The 14,912-nt window shown below is 39.1% G+C and overlaps 1 protein-coding gene across 3 annotated transcripts in view; it reads right to left on the bottom strand.

Moving 5' to 3' along the window:
• Positions 1-14,912, bottom strand: part of LOC124253232 — a 176,970-nt gene that overhangs the window by 157,420 nt on the left and 4,638 nt on the right. For all 3 annotated transcript variants that reach the window (XM_046686957.1, XM_046686959.1, XM_046686958.1), the window contains exon 2: positions 3,554-3,675. In XM_046686957.1, coding sequence (XP_046542913.1) covers positions 3,554-3,621 — 68 coding nt within the window. In that variant the 5' untranslated portion in view covers positions 3,622-3,675. The remainder of the gene's footprint in view (positions 1-3,553; positions 3,676-14,912) is intronic.

Genomic DNA, 14,912 nt, shown 5'->3' with positions numbered 1-14,912 from the left:
TAATATTAACAATGATTCATCAATGTAATGGTGTAACGTTGGCAAGGAAACCTCATCTTTGTAAATGGATGAGTGAGTGAGTGAGTGAGTGAGTGAGCGAGCGAGCCGAGTGGCACATAATGAATTGTGAATCAGAAATGTTGAAACCATTCGCACATCATTCCACAGGCATTGTTTGACCTTGCACGTGACAAATCTACAAACCATAGCTTTGCTTCTGATTGGCTCAAACTGATGCAGGTACCAGTTCTGGTGGACAGGCCACACTGGTGTATAACATATACAGAACATGGTGTTCTGACCACAGTTTTTGAAACAATCAGTCCCAAGGCAACAATAAAATTACAAAAATTGTTTCATTGCCCTCGAAATCCTCTCAACCAAACAACTTTAAGTGTTTCATTTTGTATTCTAACAGTTTAGATCTTTTGGCACTTTCTGATTCATAATTTTTTGCCATGATATTGACACAGTACAGTGATGCAGAACATCTTGCCTTTCTCTGTCCCAAACAAGACTGCCATGATATTGACACAGTAGATCTTTTGGCCTTTCTCTGTCCCAAACAAGACTGCCATGATAATGATATTGACACAGTACAGTGATGCAGAACATCTTGCCTTTCTCTGTCCCAAACAAGACTGTCATGATATTGACACAGTACAGTGATTCACAACATCTTGCCTTTCTCTGTCCCAAACAAGACTGCCATGATATTGACACAGTACAGTGATTCACAACATCTTGCCTTTCTCTGTCCCAAACAAGACTGCCATGATATTGACACAGTACAGTGATGCAGAACATCTTGCCTTTCTCTGTCCCAAACAAGACTGCCATGATATTGACACAGTACAGTGATTCACAACATCTTGCCTTTCTCTGTCCCAAACAAGACTGCCATGATATTGACACAGTACAGTGATGCATGAACATCTTGCCTTTCTCTGTCCCAAACAAGACTGCCATGATATTGACACAGTACAGTGAGTACAGTGATGCAGAACATCTTGCCTTTCTCTGTCCCAAACAAGACTGCCATGATATTGACACAGTACAGTGATTCACAACATCTTGCCTTTCTCTGTCCCAAACAAGACTGCCATGATATTGACACAGTACAGTGATTCACAACATCTTGCCTTTCTCTGTCCCAAACAAGACTGCCATGATATTGACACAGTACAGTGATGCAGAACATCTTGCCTTTCTCTGTCCCAAACAAGACTGCCATGATATTGACACAGTACAGTGATTCACAACATCTTGCCTTTCTCTGTCCCAAACAAGACTGCCATGATATTGACACAGTACAGTGATTCACAACATGATGCCATGATATTGACACAGTACAGTGATTCACAACATCTTGCCTTTCTCTGTCCCAAACAAGACTGCCATGATAGTGACACAGTACAGTGATTCACAACATGATGCCAGACCAGTTGTTCAGTGTTCATCTACATAGGCCTTGAACTGTCTTATGAATATCTTCTCCACAGTGTAAACTTGGACCTTTTACTGGCTCTTCAAATAGACCCTAATTCTGAAATGACTCTTCCACAAGATCCAATAGACACTGCAGTGGTTAGAAAATGTACAAAGTAGGATTTCTGACCAAAGATAGGTTGAAGGTTGATTAAAATGGGCAAACAATGAGCAATCATTTAAAAGGTTGCACCCTTCACCCTTTGTGACCTGTCAACTAAAAAGGCAGTACACTACACAACATGTGATCTGTCAATGTGAAGTTAGTACCCTACACCCCAAGTGATCCATCAATGAAGAGGGTGCACCCTACACCCAATGTGACCTATCAATTAAAGGGATGCAGCCTACACCCCGAGTGATCCATCAATGAAAAGGGTGGAGCCTACACCCAATGTGACCTGTCAATGAAAAGGGTGCACGCTACACCCAAGTGATCCATCAATGAAAAGGGTGCATCCTACACCCAATGTGACCTGTCAATGAAAAGGGTGGAGCCTACACCTAATGTGACCTATCAATGAAAAGGGTGCACCCTACACCCAATGTGACCTGTCAATGAAAAGGGTGCAGCCTACACTACACCCATCAATGAAAGGGTGCAGCCTACACCCAATGTGACCTGTCAATGAAAAGGGTGCAGCCTACACCCAATGTGACCTATCAATGAAAAGGGTGCACCCTACACCCAATGTGACCTGTCAATGAAAAGGGTGCAGCCTACACCCAATGTGACCTATCAATGAAAAGGGTGCATCCTACACCCAATGTGACCTGTCAATGAAAAGGGAAAAGGGTGCAATGAAAGGGATGCCCCTACACCCAATGTGACCTATCAATGAAAAGGGTGCACCCTACACCCAATGTGACCTGTCAATGAAAGGGATGCACCCTACACCCAATGTGATCCTGTCAATGAAAAGGGTGCAGCTACACCCAATGTGACCATCAATGATCAATGACCTGTCAATGAAACCCAATGTGACCTGCAATGAAAGGGTGCACCCCAAGCATCCATCAATGAAAAGATCCATCAATGAAAGGGTGCATCCTACACCCAATGTGACCTGTCAATGAAAGGGTGGAGCCTACACCTAATGTGACCTGTCAATGAAAGGGTGCACCTACACCCAATGTGACCATCAATGAAAAGGGTGCACGCTACACCCAAGTGATCCATCAATGAAAAGGGTGCACCCTACACCCCAAGTGATCCATCAATGAAAAGGGTGCACCCTACACCCCAAGTGATCCATCAATGAAAAGGGTGCACCCTACACCCAATGTGACCTGTCAATGAAAAGGGTGCACCCTACACCCAATGTGACCTGTCAATGAAAAGGGTGCACCCTACACCCCAAGTGATCCATCAATGAAAAGGGTGCACCCTACACCCCAAGTGATCCATCAATGAAAAGGTGCACCCTACACCCAATGTGACCTGTCAATGAAAGGGTGCACCCTACACCCAATGTGACCTGTCAATGTAAAGGGTGCACCCTACACCCCAAGTGATCCATCAATGAAAAGGGTGCACCCTACACCCCAAGTGATCCATCAATGAAAAGGTGCACCCTACACCCAATGTGACCTGTCAATGAAAAGGGTGCACCCTACACCCAATGTGACCTGTCAATGAAAGGGTGCACCCTACACCCCAAGTGATCCATCAATGAAAAGGGTGCACCCTACACCCAATGTGACCTGTCAATGAAAAGGGTGCACCCTACACCCCAAGTGATCCATCAATGAAAAGGTGCACCCTACACCCAATGTGACCTGTCAATGAAAAGGGTGCACCCTACACCCAATGTGACCTGTCAATGAAAAGGGTGCACCCTACACCCAATGTGACCTGTCAATGAAAAGGGTGCACGCTACACCCCAAGTGATCCATCAATGAAAAGGGTGCACCCTACACCCCAAGTGATCCATCAATGAAAAGGGTGCACCAAATCCCCATCTAACTATCAGTGTAAAAGGTGCACCTTACATTTCTATCAAATGTGTTACATGAAGTTCAACCCTTTTTTTTCACACATAGGAGTAGATATAGGTACAGTACCTGCCACTGTCTGTGCGTGAACTGGGGGTGGACTTGCCACTGTGACGCCCATTGTCTGGGCCAGACATGCCTGTGTTATATAGCAGCAGGGCTCCTTTCCTCTGCCATGTCTCTCAGATATTCTGCAAAAATGGCAACAGATCACATTAAACCATTCTTTAGGGACTGTTGCCCGGTACACAACCATTACCTACATGTTAATACACTGCAAGGGCACACATATTCTATCTGGGACAATGGACCACATTAGAGTGAGTGAGTGAGTGAGTGAGTGAGTGAGTGAGTGAGTGAGTGAGTGAGTGAGTGAGTGAGTGAGTGAGTGAGTGAGTGAGTGAGTGAGTGAGTGAGTGAGTGAGTGAGTGAGTGAGTGAGTGAGTGAGTGAGTGAGTGAGTGAGTGAGTGAGTGAGTGAGTGAGAGTGAATGAATGGGTATTCTGGTATGTTGGGGTCAGATAAGGGCTTCAAACCTTAGTCTAAACTACTAAACTATTACTAATGCATTTGTGCTCAATTATTTGACTTCACATGAAATTGACATCGTCATCTTTGGCCTTGTTAAAAATACCATTTTTGTCAAACTTGACAAATGGGCACCTGGCGAAAACTTCAGAAAAGGTATGGCTATAGCATAGATCAGATCAGAGAAAGTCATCAGCAGCTATGAGCAGTTTCTAAAAGAAAGTTTTTAAGAATGAATATGGACAACAGCTGTATCCTATCCTGTTATCATCAGCTTGTTCACAGCCATACACACCATCCTCTTGACAATAGACCACTATACACTAAGCAGCCACTGCAAAACACATGCAGACTACAGCATGTTGGCTACATTGTTGACATGACCTGATGGCGTGCAGGTCAAAGTGACATTTACAACATCTCTATAATTAACATTCTACCCAGTATGATTTCCTAGGCATTTTAACTTTATATTCTGGGATCTTCTTCTTCAGTCAAAATGAAGAAGACTGAAAAACAAAAGTATGTGACGTTTATTATATCTTAGATGAGAAAGAATAGATTGTCAAAATCTGTCATAATCAATGGATGAGTTGTCAGGGATAGATGTGTTGCCCATCATCTAAGATGCCACCAGTTAACATGAAGCTAGAGATAACTGGATCTTTTTCTATCACTTTATATTGGAGAAATCTGGCCAGGAACAACATCAATAACAGTTCAATGTTTGGCTCTTTGACATCACTACAAAGAGACATTTTCAGTAGCTCAAAAATCTGTATTTGGGGCTGGTGACCCTAATACTTCATACCTCTTGTCTGAATGGTTTTCACTTCCTATAAGTCTTCAGTAAACATGTCATCATTTCTACTTCATATATTTTCACAAAACGAATTGCTTTGAAAAGAAACTGATTATCATCAATGTGTGTCAATAACTGACCACTAATAATGTTGAATGCAGAATTAGAGATAATTGTGCTAACACTAGAAGTTTATTTCATATTGATCTGGGCCCGGTTGTTACTCGATTATCTTAACCTTGGTTAACTCCTAACGGCCGGTTAAATCCTTAACCGGACGTTAGGTAACTGAACTTTAAATATGTGTTGTTCAAAACATGGTTAGTCATGCCGTTAGCTAACGTCGCCGTCAAAGTTTAACAGTGTGGTTAACTTCACTGGTTAGCTTCCATATATCCCATAATTCTGTTTTCTGTTTACTTCCGGTTTACCAAAAATGGAAACGCAAAATGTCGCCTGAACCCCAAGGAAAAAGAGAAGTCGAAATTTCTCTGCTGACGAAGAGAATGTAATCCAGTCAATGGTTGAGGCCAACTCTATAGTATATCATAGGCATGCGAATGTCGTAGCACTACGAATGTTTTGTATTGTAACACAAGGTTCCAGCCGTTTGCATAATTTATATTTCAAAGACATATGATCCCAGCTCTGTGTGGGACTTACTTCAATTCCAACAACAGAAATGACATTTTAATGAAAAACTATAGCACAGCTATAGATAAAATATGATGAATGCATGAAAAAAATATTAATATTAGAAGCATGTTGTCCCTGGATAGAAAATGTATAAATATTACACACAGAGTTACGCTTAGATGGCTACAGTCTTAATGAATCTTTGAATTCCCACAAGACCTATTGCTCACTTTTCACTCCTTAAATTGTCATTTCTGTATGGCCAAGTCGTGAAGATGCTATCAATATCATTTATTAATTATTTGCCAAGTCTGTCAAAAATTGTAATGTATGAACACACATTGCCAAATCTTTTAATATCAAACAATATAGATGTTGTGAAATTAATACCATTAGCTTTTATGTGAAATATGCATTTAATGCCAATAGAAACTTAATATGTTACTAGCACCACGTGCAAGTAATCAAACTGTATTTTGTAGGGGAGACCGGGGTCAATTGTAACACAGGGCAATAGTAACAAGGGCGATTACTCTAAAAGTTTTCGCTCAAGCATAGTGTACGTGAGAAGAGTTATTTCCATTTACTTTCCTGCAGAACACATCCAGGCGTTTTTCAGCTGCTCGCTCATGGTGAGATACAGTTAACAAAGAATCGTTTTTCACATGGGAAAGTAAATTTTTCACAAAACGTAATAAAGGTTCTTAATGCATTAAATGTTGCTTGTTATGAAACTAATTAACAAGTGTAAAATTGAGGTATTACTACATATTTTGAAGAAGAAATATTTGAGAAGCCCAAAGTTGTTAACATGTGACGTGGCATGAAACATGGCTACTACCATCGGGGGCAATTGTAACACTGTGTTACAATTGCCCCCATGTAATTTTGCCTTGTTTTAGGATAATGAAGCAAATTATGATGAAGGTTTTATGTTAGTTCTTTACTAGTTTTGTCATAGTAGAACATTTTCAGTGTTATGTTGATAGTATTAGCCCTCCGGTGAAAGTTTTTGGTGTTAGTCTTTGTATTATATTTTGTGCATACGAAAACGAAAACGCTGTAGTAGATGAACATAATATCCTCGATACTCATTAATAAGGTGAACCTCCATTTATGCATAGATAGTTCTTTTCAGTGTCTTCAAGGACGGAAAACATGTATTATATTTCATAAAGGTATTATAGAACGCTGCAACGATTCGGCAGAGAAATACTATTGTGCCATTGTATTCCTTCTATGAACCTATCAGTGTATAACATTAGCATTCAGATATTGTTATAAAATAAGTTAAAAATTCCAAATATTATCGTGTAATATGACAAGAGATAGTGTTGTGTTCACTGTGACAAAAAGGTTTCGATATTCAAATATAACATTTAATCAAAGTGACTACGAAGTAGGCCCGCATATCACTCACAGCAGAAATAGATACAAAATAATGTTTTGTTTATTTTCCTACACATCAGTTGCGAGAGCAATGTTTATGCTAACTAAGTTTTCGTCAATTTATATAGCATTTTTAAAAGATGATTTGCTTCAATTAAAAAATTCGAAGAATGAAAAAGAAATTAGGCCTATTGCTGAAATGATTAGTAAAAATATAATTAAAATCCATCTATGGGAAAGGATGCCAGACGGACATATCCAAACAAAATCGGATAATTACTTGGAGTATAGACTTTCAAAAATAGCATATTAATTAACAATGATATCAGTTTTTCATAAAATCACTAATAATTCTGAAACGTTGCCGATAAACCTGGAATCGTGTTCAGATGTTTTCATAAATACACTCACACGAACGCCCAAGTGCACTTTGCGCCCTATTGGATAGTGTTTACAAAATCACGTTTCGCGAAGGCCGGTATTGAAACGCCAATTACATCACTTATATTTCATATTCAGCGGCGACAAATGAATCACTGAATTCTAAGGCTGGGACGGGTACTCGAATCCGGGTCGGGTACAGCTGGAATCGAGTATCCGGAAAGGGAGAGAGCTCTGTAATGACAAGGGCAGACAATAGCTTGTCTTTTTCATTTTTGACGTAACACACATTTACATCATTGAGTGAGTGAGTGAGTGAGTTTAGTTTTACGCCGCACTCAACAATATTCCAGCTATATGGCGGAGGTCTGTAAATAATCTAGTCTGGACCAGACAATCCAGTGATCAACAACATGAGCATCGATGTGCGCAATTGGGAACCGATGACATTTGTCAACCAAGTCAGCGAGTCTGACCACCCGATCCCGTTAGTCGCCTCTTACGACAAGCATGGGTAACTGAAGATCAATATTCTAACCCGGAAATTCGCGGGGTTTTACATCATTGGTATTGTCCGATTAATGGAGCATAGTTTTAATGACTGTAATTTATCTGTGCATGAGCAGTGAGTAGTGAAGTTACAGTAGCAGCAGGAACGAAACGTTCGTTGTTATAACGAAGAATGTAAGTAATGGTGTTACTCTCTATATTGGTTAAACAGACGTAAATTAAATAGCTTGAGGTCAGTTTTAATGTCTTATTACCAACTGTTCAAGTCTTCTATAATAATCTCTGTCAAATCGTGATTGAATATTCAGAAAGTTGACCAATGTATTTCTTACATTTCGGTACTTTCGATTCGATTCGGGTACGTAATTGCGGGTACTCGATTCCATTTTTTCCTTCTCGTCCCAGCCCTACTGAATTCCTCATACATTTTAGAATCTAATTATAACTGGTCTTTGTCACCAATACCAAGCGCCTAGATAAACTGAAACGAAAGATATTGGGGGTGGAAACAAATGCTGTGCTCGAAAGACAACACCTGTTTGAAATGTAAACAAAGAAATTTTCAGACTTTACACTGTGTAGCATTTTCTCAAATTTTCAGACACCCATTTGCATGGAAAGAGCATAGTAGCAAGAAATAGGAAATTAAAAATAGATACATTGCGGATACGTCCTTGTACATTGATCAACAATGATGAAAAAAGGCTTTCACCTTGGAATTGATTGGGAAATGTAATTATTCTTGTGTCTAATATTCTAGTTATTTCATTACATGGTTGAAAAAATATACACATGGAAGAAAGTACTGCAGCACCCCCCCATAAAGCCATTTACATGCATATCATAATTATGTATGTATGTTTGTATGAGTTTTTATACCCATTGGGCACATTTATTTTAGATGTGCACATGCTGTGATCAAAGACTGGCATTACATGTTATACATGAACATATCCTTAGCAAATATCATGTTTCAGGAAACTGTTCTTGAAGCTCATGATTAGCTTGGTGTCAACCTTGACGTCACTGGAATTTGAGGTCATGGGGATTGGTCCAATGGTTGGGCGAAAGTCGATTTCTTTTGCTCCTGACTGATGGCCGAGCTCATGTTCAGTGCACCAGAAACACTGCATATGCACAACGGTGGGGATCAGATAAGGGTTGTTGTACCACATTTTGATGACCATCCACTGAACACAGGCCAGTTAGACGGCAATGCTTGGCCACATTGTGCACATGTTGTTGGTGATTGCTTACATCATGAGGCAGTAGCAACTACACCTTGGCCCACCGGGAGTCTTGAGCATGTTTAGGACATTATGGATCGCAGAATACACCAGAGAGATTCTCCAGTACAAAATCTGTATCGGAACAAGCCATCAAGAATGGAATGCATTATCAAGTTCAACGTCTGATACAGTCAATGAAGAGGAGGGTCAGGGATTGCAGTTGGTGGAGGTTACACCAGACATTGTGCTCAGTTTCTGATACTTAGGAAATTCCATGAAAATGACCACACTTGTTACAACCATAGTTATCAGCACTACAAAATGACCACACTTGTTACAACCATAGTTACCAGCACTACAAAATGACCACACTTGTTACAACCAGTTATCAGCACTACAAAATGACCACACTTGTTACAACCATAGTTATCAGCACTACAAAATGACCACACTTGTTACAACCAGTTATCAGCACTACAAAATGACCACACTTGTTACAACCATAGTTATCAGCACTACAAAATGACCACACTTGTTACAACCATAGTTATCAGCACTACAAAATGACCACACTTGTTACAACCATAGTTATCAGCACTACAAAATGACCACACTTGTTACAACCATAGTTATCAGCACTACAAAATGACCACACTTGTTACAACCATAGTTACCAGCACTACAAAATGACCACACTTGTTACAACCAGTTATCAGCACTACAAAATGACCACACTTGTTACAACCATAGTTATCAGCACTACAAAATGACCACACTTGTTACAACCAGTTATCAGCACTACAAAATGACCACACTTGTTACAACCATAGTTATCAGCACTACAAAATGACCACACTTGTTACAACCATAGTTATCAGCACTACAAAATGACCACACTTGTTACAACCATAGTTATCAGCACTACAAAATGACCACACTTGTTACAACCATAGTTATCAGCACTACAAAATGACCACACTTGTTACAACCATAGTTATCAGCACTACAAAATGACCACACTTGTTACAACCATAGTTATCAGCACTACAAAATGACCACACTTGTTACAACCAGTTATCAGCACTACAAAATGACCACACTTGTTACAACCATAGTTATCAGCACTACAAAATGACCACACTTGTTACAACCATAGTTATCAGCACTACAAAATGACCACACTTGTTACAACCATAGTTATCAGCACTACAAAATGACCACACTTGTTACAACCATAGTTATCAGCACTACAAAATGACCACACTTGTTACAACCATAGTTATCAGCACTACAAAATGACCACACTTGTTACAACCAGTTATCAGCACTACAAAATGACCACACTTGTTACAACCATAGTTATCAGCACTACAAAATGAGTCAAGTTTTTGTCATGTTTACTTGTACGAACTATGGCAAAGGAATTTATCCTCCCTTCACTCATCCACTAGGTGCACTGATCCGGACGACCCAACCTTTAACTGACAGTGCATAATGTATGCACAATGCAAGTTGTACATGTCACTATTACACTAAGAGACAGCTAACCGGTATGGCCTTCACCTCCACTGGTAAGTTCACGCTGCTGCATGGGCAGTATATCGTTTCCCTTGAACGATGATATATGTCCTGAAATAGTTGTTCCGTGACTCCATGATACATCAGAACAAGAGTCATCAGAAGATGACATATCCCCCCGGCCCCCACATCTTTGAAAGAACAAATCATCTGACAGTTACTTAAAGTCCAGCTTGATTTTAGACTAAGTGCAAATCGTTTCCATGGAAATCATGAAAAAAATAAATGACAAAAATCTGCAAATAGCAAAAGGCACCACTTTGGGATCTGCCTCACATATCTGCCAAGTTTTGCTGAAAGATATTAAGAAGTTTTCGTTGTGTTCGAAACAAAACCCATCCCTTCCTTTTTTGAGACTAAGTTCAATCATTTCCATGGAAACCGAGAAAATAATAAATCACAAATATCTGCAAATAGCAAAAGGCATCACTTCAATATCTGCCTCACATATCTGCCAAGTTTTGCTGAAAGATATAGAGAGGTTTTGAGTTGTGCTCGAAACGGCCCACCCCTCACTTTTGGGATTAAGTCCGAATCGCTTCCATGGAAACCGGGAAAATAAAATGCCAAAATCTGCAAATAGCAAAAGGCACAACTTTAGGATCTGTTTGATATATCTATCAAGTTTTGTTGAAAAATATTATATGGTTTTTGAGTTGTGCTCGAAACGAAAGCAATCCTTACTTTTGAGACTAAGTCCAAAATGTTTCCATGGAAACCAAGAAAATAAAATGCCAAAAATCGGCAAATAGCAAAAGGCACCACTTAAGGTTCTGTTTCATACATCTACCAAGTTTTGTTGAAAAATATTGAACGGTTCTTGAGTTATGCTCCGAAACGGCTTCCCACCCTCACTTTTGGGATTAAGTCCGAATCGTTTCCATGGAAACCGGAAAAATAAAATGCCAAAAATCTGCAAATAGCAAAAGGCACAACTTTAGGATCTGTTTGATATATCTATCAAGTTTTGTTGAAAAATATTATATGGTTTTTGAGTTGTGCTCCGGAAACGAAAGCAATCCTTACTTTTTGAGACTAAGTCCAAAATGTTTCCATGGAAACCAAGAAAAATAAAAATGCCAAAAATCGGCAAATAGCAAAAGGCACCACTTAAGGTTCTGTTTCATACATCTACCAAGTTTTGTTGAAAAATATTGAACGGTTCTTGAGTTATGCTCCGGAAACGAAGCCCACCCCTCACTTTTGGGATTAAGTCCGAATCGTTTCCATGGAAACCGGGAAAAATAAAAATGCCAAAAATCTGCAAATAGCAAAAGGCACAACTTTAGGATCTGTTTGATATATCTATCAAGTTTTGTTGAAAAATATTATATGGTTTTTGAGTTGTGCTCCGGAAACGAAAGCAATCCTTACTTTTTGAGACTAAGTCCAAAATGTTTCCATGGAAACCAAGAAAAATAAAAATGCCAAAAATCGGCAAATAGCAAAAGGCACCACTTAAGGTTCTGTTTCATACATCTACCAAGTTTTGTTGAAAAATATTGAACGGTTCTTGAGTTATGCTCCGGAAACGAAGCCCACCCCTCACTTTTGGGATTAAGTCCGAATCGTTTCCATGGAAACCGGGAAAATTAAAAATGCCAAAAATCTGCAAATAGCAAAAGGCACAACTTTAGGATCTGTTTGATATATCTATCAAGTTTTGTTGAAAAATATTATATGGTTTTTGAGTTGTGCTCCGGAAACGAAAGCAATCCTTACTTTTTGAGACTAAGTCCAAAATGTTTCCATGGAAACCAAGAAAAATAAAATGCCAAAATCGGCAAATAGCAAAAGGCACCACTTAAGGTTCTGTTTCATACATCTACCAAGTTTTGTTGAAAAATATTGAACGGTTCTTGAGTTATGCTCCGAAACGAAGCCCACCCTCACTTTTTGGGATTAAGTCCGAATCGTTTCCATGGAAACCGGAAAATAAAATGCCAAAAATCTGCAAATAGCAAAAGGCACAACTTTAGGATCTGTTTGATATATCTATCAAGTTTTGTTGAAAAATATTATGTGGTTTTTGAGTTGTGCTCCGAAACGAAAAGCAATCCTTACTTTTTGAGACTAAGTCCAAAATGTTTCCATGGAAACCAAGAAAATAAAATGCCAAAAATCGGCAAATAGCAAAAGGCACCACTTAAGGTTCTGTTTCATATATCTACCAAGTTTTGTTGAAAAATATTGAACGGTTCTTGAGTTATGTCTCGAAAACGAAGCCCACCCTCACTTTTGGGACTAAGTCCAAATCGTTTCCATGGAAACCGGGAAAAATAAAATGCCAAAATCTGCAAATAGCAAAAGGCACCACTTTAAGGTTCTGTTTGATATATCTACCAAGTCTTGTTGAAAAATATTGAACGGTTCTTGAGTTATGCTCCGAAACGAAGCCCACCCCTCACTTTTGGGACTAAGTCCGAATCGTTTCCATGGAAACCGGGAAAAATAAAAATGCCAAAAATCTGTGAAATGCAAAAGGCACCACTTTAGGATCTGTTTGATATATCTACCAAGTTTTGTTGAAAAATATCGAACGGTTCTTGAGTTATGCTCCGGAAACGAAGCCCACCCTTCTTTAAGACTAAGTCCAAAACGTTTCCATGGAAACCGAGAAAAATAAAAATGACAATTATCTGTAAATAGCAAAAGGCACCACCTTAGGTTATTTTTGACATATCTACCAATTTTGGTTAAAAAATATCGAACGGTCTTTGAGTTATGGTCCGGAAACAAAATGATTACGGACGGACGGACGGACAGACGGACGAGGCGACGACTATATCCCACCGCATTATATGCCGGTGGGATAAAAACCCACAAAAGATTAATTGTAACTCAGGTATCATTAAAGCAATATCTACCTCATAATCTAACGCATAAAAATCCTAAATCTTTACTCCAAAGGTGCCATTATTGTTTTGTGTGCTCTATTTACATCCTACCTTACAAGTTCACATTACTAGTGCCGTTTAATTTATTTTGTTTACAGAAGGTTTCAGCTACCAGTTGAAAGTGTTTGGAGTAAAATAAGGGGAAATTGTTTATTATGGCTACAATGTGATGTGTTTGACTGTATAGTGCAAGTGTTTTAATATAATAGGCACTTGTAAACTTGGCTCTGTCTTTACATGTTGAAAGTTGTCGCATCGCACATTCACTCGGGAACCCTACCGGAAGTGAGAAGTTGTACCGTCGCTTACATCATTTCAAAAGGAGCGTTATCACCCCTCGCAACAAAAAATATGCCCATTACATGTTAACCTTGAGGTTCAATTTATCCAGACAGTTAAGTTAAATCATTGTTTGGATAAGTTTCTCAGCAATGGTACAAGCAAGTCCGGTAATTCCGCGCAGCTGCAATAGCGTACTTCCGTATCGAAGGTAAACATCGTCTGCTACCACATTTACGCTTGAAATCGGGACATTTTTACGAGGGACTGGCTTTTAATCACTAAAGGTACGTAAATAACAGTAATTGACAGATAAATGGACAGTTTCTTGACTTTTAAACCTTTTTCTTCATTATTCATAATTGGATTTAATATGAAACACTCTTCCTTACATTAATGAAGTGATTTTTGAAAATAATCTGGCCCTAATACGTTTCCATACTTCGGATCTCCAGCTGGATGTTATGCGCATCAGTTGCTGCGCAGAATTACCAGACAGCAAGCGATGACGTCAGAACGCCGGTAAAGTCAACCATATGGCATAATGCAACGTTAGAATCTCATTGTCGTCAATAAAACTTATATTTCTAGGTAAATATGATGCATACCAGCATGTTCAGTCACGTAAACCACAAAAAATAAGAGACGTTAGTTGTCGATCGATGTGCTTAGGTGCGCGCTGAATTACCGGACGGCATTGTATCTATTGATACATTAAAACTATCGGTTGTTGTGATATTTCTTTCCATCTGTATGTTCATCTACTTTATTATGATAAAAATTCAAAATATTTTGAAGTTTAATTTCATTTGCCATTGACTAAAAGTGTTAAGATTGAAAGAAAACAGAAGTCAGCTTGTGTCTTTATATTTTTGGCTTATAAACCAAGCATAATTAATCTGTTATGTTTCTGTGCATATTGGAACTTAAAGGTCACATAAACCCTAGGGGTTAAAAATACATAAATCACTAACTCGCATCGTTATAAATGAAACCCCGTCATTAAAACTACTCATTTCGACCTTTAATTGACTTAAATCGACCTTTTTGACAACAGCGCACAATTCTCACCCGCGAACGAAATTTCAACCAATCAGAGCGGCGCGACTATGTGACGTCATATGAGGACAAGCTTGGAGGGCCTGTGCAGAATTCATCTACATTTTAGGGGTTAAATTATCTTGTTTACAGGCTTGTAT

This window comes from Haliotis rubra, unplaced genomic scaffold (assembly GCF_003918875.1).
Source record: "Haliotis rubra isolate DU_JTF1 unplaced genomic scaffold, ASM391887v1 Scf536, whole genome shotgun sequence".
Lineage (NCBI taxonomy): Eukaryota > Metazoa > Mollusca > Gastropoda > Lepetellida > Haliotidae > Haliotis > Haliotis rubra.
Note: the sequence above shows the minus strand (reverse complement) of the source record. Positions and strands in the feature narration are given on the sequence as shown.